Raw genomic sequence first — 8,958 nt, forward strand, 5'->3', positions numbered from 1 at the left:
ACAAATACAGAAGGTCTCTCCCAATAACTCTGGCTGGTCCACTGATGCCGACGGGTTCCTAGAGCACCTTCCTAGCAGGGGAAGCCTGTACGACAAGGGGCCTCCCAAAAGATAATTCCGGTTTTCTGGGTTCCCGCCCATACATAATTCATCATATTATAATGTATATAATATATGTAGTTTTTATTATGAAAGCATTTCAAGCATATTCCTAAGCATGGGGGTAATACTATGAACCCTCATCTACCCAGTTCCCCGATTGATTCGTTATCATTTTCTCATTTGTTCTAACACCCTTTTGTCTACTTCTTTTTCTTTCTCTGCAGAAGTATTTTAAAGCCAATGTCAGTCACCAGGCAGATTCACCCCTACATTCTACAAAAGCACCTCTGAAAAATAAAATGAACACTTTTCTACCTATTCATAAGGCCATTCCCATACCCCCCCAAAATCTGTGGCCATTCCTTGGTATCATCAAATACCCAGTCCGCAGTCAAGGTTCCTTGGTTTTTCTTTGAAATTTCTTATTTTCACAGCAGTTTTCTTTGAATTTGAGATCATACATCATCATCTCCACATGGTTTTGGGTGTTAAATTGAAAACTTCCCCTTGAATTTAGAGTGTCTGCCTGTGGTTTTAAAATAGGATGGAACTGGCCAGGCTCGGTGACTCAGCCTGTAATCCTAGCGCTTTGGGAGGCCGAGGTTAGTGGATTGCCTGAGCCTGCAGGTTCGAGACCCGCCTGGGCAACTTGGTGAGACCTCATCTCTACAATAAATAAAAAAAAAATTAACCCGGCGTGGTAGCACGCACCTGTAGTTCCAGCTACTTGGAAGGCTGAGGCAGAAGAATCGCTGGAGCCCAGCAGGTCAAGGCTGCGGTGGCCAGGAGCGGCCACTGCACTCCAGACTGGGCGACAGAGTGAGACTCTAACTAAAAAAAAAAATTAGGATGGAACCATTTCTTCTTGCACAAACCTAAGCAAAGAAGAAAGAGAATACAAGAGCTTTTTATTCAGGCCAAGAAAATTTACTCCTTTTTTAAAAAAAAATCTAGAGTTACTATTCACAAGAACAGCCACTGGGGTACACATGCAGAATTGATGCTACTATCTTCTAAATCAAGAACAGAAACCAGCTTTAGAGTCTCAAGGCAAAGAGTTACATAATCATAAGTCATTATAAATTCTTCAGATAGCTTCTTGCAAACAGCTCCCTGGATTTCAGGTTGAATGGATTTGGAATAAAAATACTAAAGAATATTTTGGCTGGGTGCAGTGGCTCACATCTGTCATCCCATCACTTTGGGAGGCCAAGGAGGCAGGGTCGTTTGAGCCCAGGAGTTTGAGACCATCCTGGACAACATAGTAAGATACCTTCTCTACAAAAAAATTAGCCAGACGTGGTGGTGCATGTCTGTAGTCCCAGTCACTCAGGAGGCTGAGGGGGAGGGTGGTACCCTTCAGTCCAGGGGGTTGAGGCTATGGTGAGCCATGATTGTTCCCCTGCACTCCAGCCTGGACAACAGAGAAAGACCCCAACTTGAAAAAATATATATTTTATTTAAAATTAGACTCTTAGCTCCCATGTGGCAGATGCAGCTTTTTGAATGACAACCAAGTAGAAAATTGGAGCTATCAAGGGTTGGTGGGAAGACTAGAGTCTGTCTCTCTGTAGTCTATTCCAGGGTGACTCTAGAAACCCCTGGCTAATGCCCTGCAATGTGGCCTGAGTCTGTGTCTTTGTGCACCTGCCCTGGGACATGGACTGAGTGTGAGTGTGTGTGCATGTGCCTGCATGACACTCTTATTCCTCTCCCTGATGAGTTCCTCTCCAGAACACTCACGCCTTGGCCGTGCTGTACACGTCATCTGCTCCCTGTCTGTCTCTCTGTCCTCACCAGAATGTCAATCTCATGAGGGCAAGGCCTTCCTTTTGGCCCCTGCTGCATTTCAGGAGCTTAGGGCCCCGCCCTCTGTAACATCCCCTGAATGACAAAACGTTCGTCAGTCCTCAGGTTCTGAATCCTGTACCTGGGGAACTGGGGAGGACCCTGGAACTGGAGGAAAAGGAGACGCCCCACATCCTCCTGGGGAGATGCAAAGTCCCAGACCAGAGCAGATGAGGGGACTTCTGGAGCCTGAGAGGACCAAGACACTGCTGCCTCGGGAGAGTAGGACCTGGGAGAAGCCTTCCCATCCTGCCTCCCCCAAGGACTGGGAAGCAGTGGAGGTCGGGGCCTCCAACTGTGACAGTGATGAGAAAGGTGAGGGGGCAGGGGTCCCTTGGGAGGTGGGTGGATGGAAAAAGTTCAAGGCAGAGCCTAGGGAAAAATGGGACACTCATTTCTTCACTCATTCACTCAGCAGATGTTTGTGGAGCACTGTCAGCCAGCTTCTGCTGTGTAACAAGTCATCCCAAGCTTAGTGGCTGAAAGCCACATTTGTTTATCGGCAGGTGACCCTGTGGGCCAGTAATTTGGTCTGGCTTCAGGGGACACTTCTGGGCCTTCTATCCTTTGCCTGCACAGCCTTTGAGAGCTGGCGGGCACCTGGTGGATCTCAGATGGCCTCACTCATGGGTCTGGCTCAAAGGGCTAAAGACAGGCCATGAGTTTCCACAGATGACCCCAGTTTATCTTCACTGGTGGCCGCAGGGTTCTCAGGAGGAGCAAGAGAGAATGCCTCGATTCACAAGTACTTGCCATCCAGTTGCTCAACCACCATTGGTCAAAATAAGCTGTGTGGTCAGGTTCAGAATCAGGGAGGTGGGCTGGCTGCCCAGGGGTGTGGGCACAGGGAGAGATGGACACATTGGGGGCCATTTGGTGCAAAAGTTGACCACAAGCACCTACTGTGTGCCAGGCACCAGGCTAGGGGTTAGGGGCTTAGCAGCGAACATGATGGCCCTGGGAAAGCTCAGATTTCAGTGGAGACAGCAGACAATCACCAGTTAGGAAATGAAAAGAGAGGCCACGTCTGGTGGTGATGAAAGCTATTGACACAACAGAACAGGGTGGTGGACGGAGAGCTTTGTATGTGCAGGTGGTCAGGGAAGGTGAGAGGAGTCAGTTGTCCCAGGATTTGGGGACAGCATCCTGGCAGCTGAAGCTATGTGTGTAGTGGCCTGCAGTCGTGTCAGGGACACCTCAGTGGATAAAGCAGAGAGGAGAGAGAGAGAAGGAGAGAGAGAGAGAGAAGAAAAGAAAAGAGGTCAGCCAGCTGAGACGGGACATCTGGTTGACCGTGCCAAGGAGTTTGCTTGTTATTTGAGTACAGGAAACCACTGGCAGGGGAGAAACGCATGATTTCATCTGTATTTCAGAAAGATTCCTCTAACTCAGTGGTTTTCAACTCGGAGAGATCTTATACCTCACCTCTCCCCCACAGGGGATTTTTTTCTTCTTTTGAGTGGGATCTTGTTCTGTTGCCCAGGTTGGAGTGCAGTGGCATGATCATAGATCACTGCAGCCTCTAATTCCTGGGTGCAAGCGATCCTCCCACCTCAGTCTCCTGAGTAACTGGGACTACAAGAGAGCACCACCCTACCCAGCTCCCAGGAGACTTTTGGCAACGTCTAGAGATAGTTGGGTTGTGCTAACCAAGAGGTACTTCTGCCATCTAATGGAGAGAAGTCAACCATGCTGCTAAATAAACACCTTAAAATGCACGGGATAAACCCCTCCCAACCACATCCTGACTTGCACATCATGAAATGCCAAGAATGCCGAGGCTGAGAAGCCCTGTGTCTACTGTGTGTAAGAATGAATTGTAGAGCTAGGAAGTCAAGAGTGGAGGCTGGGAGGCCGGTTAGCAGACTCCTGCAGCTGCCCAAGAGGGGGGTGAGGTCAGTGGACAGATTCGGGACACCTTCAGGAGGAGAATCAGTTCTTGCTGATGGATTTGGAAAAGGGGAGGAAAAGAGATGTGAAGGATGACTCTTGGGATGTTAGTCCAGACAGCTGGACAACGGACATTTGCTGAGATGGGGACACCCCATAGCAGAAGGGGGCTGAACCATCTCCTAAGACATTTTTGCCCTCTGGGGTCAAGCAGGCCTTAGACAGGAGGTATAGGTAACAGCAATCAGTTCTGCTGTGAGGTTCAGCGCTCCCGGCCAGGGCCAGGGTGCAGGAGGAGCAAAATGCCCATCTTTGCCTGTTCTGTCCAGCGTAGGGACGAGAAGGATGCCACAGTTCTGACTTGGGAATGTTTCTCTACCCGTTCTTATGGAGGCTGGGGAAGTTCTGTGACTTTTCTTCTGTTCCCTCACTCAGCTTTTGTTGGAGGCCCGGAGAGAAGGAATTCTTTTGCCCATTGGACAGGTAAAGGAACAAAGGCTTAGGCAGAGCACATCAGGTGAGCCAGCTGAAGTCTTCCAGCTGGTTGTAAGATCAGAATTTAGGTCTCTCATCCTCTCAGTCCCACCTGAGCCACGTGGCCCAGAGTGTGTGTGTGTGTGTGTGTGTGTGTGTGTGTGTGTGTGTGTGTGTGTGTGTGTGGTGTTAGAATATTAGCAAGGAAAGGGTTAGGATGCCAAAGGGAAGAGCAAGAGAAGCCCACCCCAGCTGCCTGGTCACTCACTCGTGGCTCCATTCTCTCCCACGCCCACCCCTGCCAGACCTGTCTTCTCAAGAAGCTGGGTTTTCCCAGGAGTGGAGTTCGGTTGAGGAAGACGAAGAATCAGAGGACTCCCAGGTACATTCAGGATTCTCTCTTTTTCCACAAACATCCCACCTTGCAGATTTCAGTGGGTTGTCACGTTTCCTTTCTCAGCTTGAAATTTCCCTGCCCCACAAAAAGTCCCAACAGATCTCCTGTGGGAAACAGGATGTAATCCCGTGGTGATCAGACACAGAGTAGAGGGTCTTCATGTGGTGTGTGTGTCTACATTCACACATACCCTCCAATCCTTCATTCATAAATCCATTCATCTGTTCTTCTTTCCATCCATCCATACTTTTTTTTTTAAGACATGGAGAACAATTCAGGGTTGGGTACATATGTTCTTTTTATCATCCATGCATCCATTCATCTATCTTTCCTTCTTTTCATCCATTCATCCATCCATCCACTCATCTTTTTTCATCTATCCACCCTTCTTTTATCCATCCATCCATCCATCCATCCTTGTCTTCATTTATCCATTCATCTAACCATCCGTCCATCCACCTACCCACTCACCTATCCCTCCATCCATCCACACGTTCACCTTCCCTTCCTTTTTTCCTTCCTTCCTTTCATCCACCCATCCACCCATCCATCCATCCATCTAGCCACCAATCCACCCATCCTTCTTTTCATCCATCCATCTGCCCATCCATCCATGCATCCATCCACCTACCAACTCACCTGTCCATTCATCCATCCACACATCCACCCTCCTTCCTTTCTTCCTTCCTTCCTTCCATCCATCCATATACCTCATCTGTTTAGGCATTTGTACGTCTTTCCATCAACCTTCCCTTCAAACCACCCTTTCATTCTTCAGTTTGTCAATCCATTCATCTGTCTACTCACTGGACATCCACAAGACATTAATCTGTCCACTTATTCATCTTCTCAACCTTTCATCCCCTACTCATCCTTATACTCATTTTGTTCATCCATCCATGTATCTGCATACATAGTCATCCACCCTTTTATCCATATGCCATCAATTCATTGACTCAATCCACCCACCCACACACCCATCCATCTATCTATCCACTCACCTACCCATTCACTGATTCATCCCTCTATAACCTGTTGACCATGGTAAGAATTTGGCTACTATTCATCCACCCGTATGCCTGCTCATCCATTCATCCATCGCCATCCATCCACCCATTCATTAATCTGTCCATCTACCAGTGTATTCATTGATACACCTATCCACCTACACTATTCACTTATTAATCCACTAACTAATCCAAATACTGTGAGTAAAACCCAACAGAATTACAAAGCACATTTCTCTCACTCAAAGATCTAATGTCTTCTTTTTTGAGGCATATGACATTGATATAGGAAAAAGTAATAGTGCATCCTTTGTTTATACATTCATCTTATGCATGAGAAAAGTCATACAACCACTCTCAGCAGCACACGAGGGTCTCCCCATCTCCCAAACGTAGGTCAGAAATCCAACTCTGAGTGGCTCAAGCCAGAAATTGGATTTATTGACTCACAGTGCAGGGCTGGGGTGGGGGATGAAGGGGGGATACAAGTTGACCAACAAACTATGGTTGTACAGAAATAGTTGTTGACTGCGGTAGGCTGGCTCAAAAGAAGAAGAGATTAACTCAGTGGCCCAGAAGGTTTACTCTTGAAAATCCCAGAGAAGAGGACACTCCAGCCTGGGTTTTGGGGATGAGTAAGAATTCCCCAGGCAGAACAGCAAAGGCAAGGAAACATGATGTAGCAATACACTGAGGTTAAGGGCAGAGCAGTGGTAGGTCTGGGTGGAAATCCACCTGGGATGAGCTCACTTGTTCATTCCACAACTCTTTCTTGAACACTTGCTTTGTGCCAGGCAGTGTTCAATGCCCCGAAGGCACAGCAGTAAATGGGACAGAAAGGATCCCTGCCTTCATGGGGGCTCTGAGGTAGAAAGATGAAAAGAAAAATAAACAGGTAAAATAGTAATCATGCTGGACAGTGATGAGTACTACACAGAAAAAACAAAGCAGGAAAGGCCTTCCAAAGTTTGGAGTTGGGGCTGGGGTTTGCAGTTCTAAGAAGGGCGTCCAGGGAAGTCCCCACTGAGAGGAAGATCATGAGTAAAGACCAGAGCAAGACCAGCTGATGTCTAGGGAAAGGGGCTCTAGAAAGTGGGCACAGCTAGTGCAAGGGCCCTGAGGTAGGAACGTGTCTGGTACATTTGAGGAGTGGCAGGGGGTCTGTGTGACTAGAGAGGAGGGAGGAGCAGGAGATGAAGTCATGGGGGTGACAGGGTAGGTGATGTAGAGTCTAGCGGACCAAGGTAAAAATGACTTTTTCTCTGAGTAGGGTGGGAGCTATAGGTGAGTTCTGTACAGAGGAGGAATGTGTCCTGACCCCTGTTTTGACGGGACCCCTTTCCCCGCCAAATTCCTTGGATGCAATGAGGGCCAAGGCAGGGATTTGAGGATTTGCAGAATCACTCAGGGGTCTGTGTAGAAGAAAAATGGGTTGGATGCCATGGGGTTGGGATCTGGAGTGGGTGGGGGAGGTGCAGGAGTTCACTGGGAAAAAAGAGTGTAAACAATACAGATAAGAGTTGCCACTTGGCCTCATGCATATTATGAGGTTGACACTATTTTTTAATTAAAAAAATTTTTTTTCAAATCAGAGTCTCACTGTCACCCAGGCTGGAGGGCAGTGGCACGCTCATAGCCACTGCAGCCTTGACCTGCTGGACGCAGGCAATTCTCCCACCTCAGCTTTCCAAGTAGCTGGAGCTACAGGCATGCACCATCATGCCCAGTTTAATTTTTCTTGACTTATTGTAGAGACGAGGTCTCTCCAAGTTGCCCAGGCTGGTCTTGAACCCGTGAGCTCAAGCAATCCTCTCACCTCGGCCTCCAAAGTGTTGGGATTATAGGTGTGAGCCACTGTGCCTGGCCTAGCTTGATGCTATTCTAAGCGCATCTCATTATGAACACAACACCCATGAACTGTGATTAACTCATGAGCCTTGTGAGATCTTTAGGATGGCTCCTCCCTTTACAGATGAGGAAACTGAGGCAGAGGGAAATAGATGGCTTGCTCCAGGCCTTACAGCAAGTAGCTTGCAGAGCTAGTGAAGGATCTAGGCCATTTGGAGAGGAGGATACCAGCTAAGGCAGTGGCGGCCATGGGAAGGCGACCCAGGATGTGTGTGGGGCTAGAGAAGGGGTAATGACACTTCCAGACCTGTAGGACATAGAAGGTGAAGGAACCTGGGTGAACCCCAGGCAACACCTGGATTCTGGCATGGGGACAGAGCCGGGGAAGGTGGCAGCATCCAGAATGGAGGAATAAGGAGGATGCGTGGAAGGAACGGTAAGGGCAAGTTTAGACATGCTGTGTGGGAGAGACCTCTGTGACATTCATTCACTCATTCATTCCCCCAGTCATAGCTCACTGAACCAGCATTGATGGAGCACATATTGGAGATGAGGAGGTCTTCTCATGGGCAGGCCCTGCATCAGTTTTCTGCATGCCCCTCTTTCCTGGGGCAGCCTCCTTCTATGAAAGAAAGAGAAGGCTGGATGAGATTAGAGATCTTCGACGATAATCTTCTTCCCATGGGCCAGGAGCTGGACTCCGTGTTCTATCTACCTTAATTTGTCTAGTCCTCTTATCAGTCCTTGAGGTAGGACGTGCTTTTATCCCATTTTATGGATGGGCATGTGAGGCACGGAGAGGTTAAGTGGCTTTCCTGGGTCACTCAGAGTGTAAGTGGCGAGCTGGGACTCAAACCCAGCACGTCCCTTGACCACGAGGAATGCTGCCTGCCTGGGACTTGATCCTCTCCTGACAGAGGACTGAGGACCTGGGTGAAGGCCTCTGGCGGTTTCACTGGTCGTATATGTCACTACACCCCTGGAGGGGAAGAGTGAGTGAAGGAGTGGAAGAAAGAAAAGGAGTCACTTCTGAGAGGGAATAAACTCCCGCTATGTGGGCTCAGGAGAAAGCAGGGAGGAGTAACAGTCTGGCCACTTCCTTCTCATAAAATGCAAGCACATGTAACACAGGCAGGTGTTCTCTAAGTACGTGAGGTTAAAAAAGAAACAACCAGGCCGGGCTCAGTGGCTCAATCTGTCAATCCCAGCACTTTGGGAGGCCGAGGCGAGTGAATGGCCTGAGCCTACGGGTTCGACACCAGCTTGACGAGACCTCGTCTCTACATTAAACCAAAAAATTAGCCAGATATGGTGGTGTGTGCCTGTAGTTCCAGCTACTTGGAAGGCTGAGGCCGAAAGATGGCCTGAGCCGGGGTGGCTGTGAGTGTGCCA

The 8,958-nt window shown here is 48.6% G+C and overlaps 1 protein-coding gene across 1 annotated transcript in view; it reads left to right on the top strand.

The window, feature by feature from the left end:
* Positions 1 to 2,096: 2,096 nt before the first annotated feature.
* The window catches only part of SMIM17 (small integral membrane protein 17), a 10,385-nt gene continuing 3,523 nt past the window's right edge, over positions 2,097 to 8,958 (top strand). The window contains exons 1-2 of the mRNA XM_008066213.2: positions 2,097 to 2,265; positions 4,620 to 4,696. Coding sequence (XP_008064404.1) covers positions 2,097 to 2,265; positions 4,620 to 4,696 — 246 coding nt within the window. The remainder of the gene's footprint in view (positions 2,266 to 4,619; positions 4,697 to 8,958) is intronic.

The sequence above is a fragment of the Carlito syrichta genome, unplaced genomic scaffold, assembly GCF_000164805.1.
Source record: "Carlito syrichta isolate Samal-C Ts95f unplaced genomic scaffold, Tarsius_syrichta-2.0.1 Scaffold308856, whole genome shotgun sequence".
NCBI classification, from domain to species: domain Eukaryota; kingdom Metazoa; phylum Chordata; class Mammalia; order Primates; family Tarsiidae; genus Carlito; species Carlito syrichta.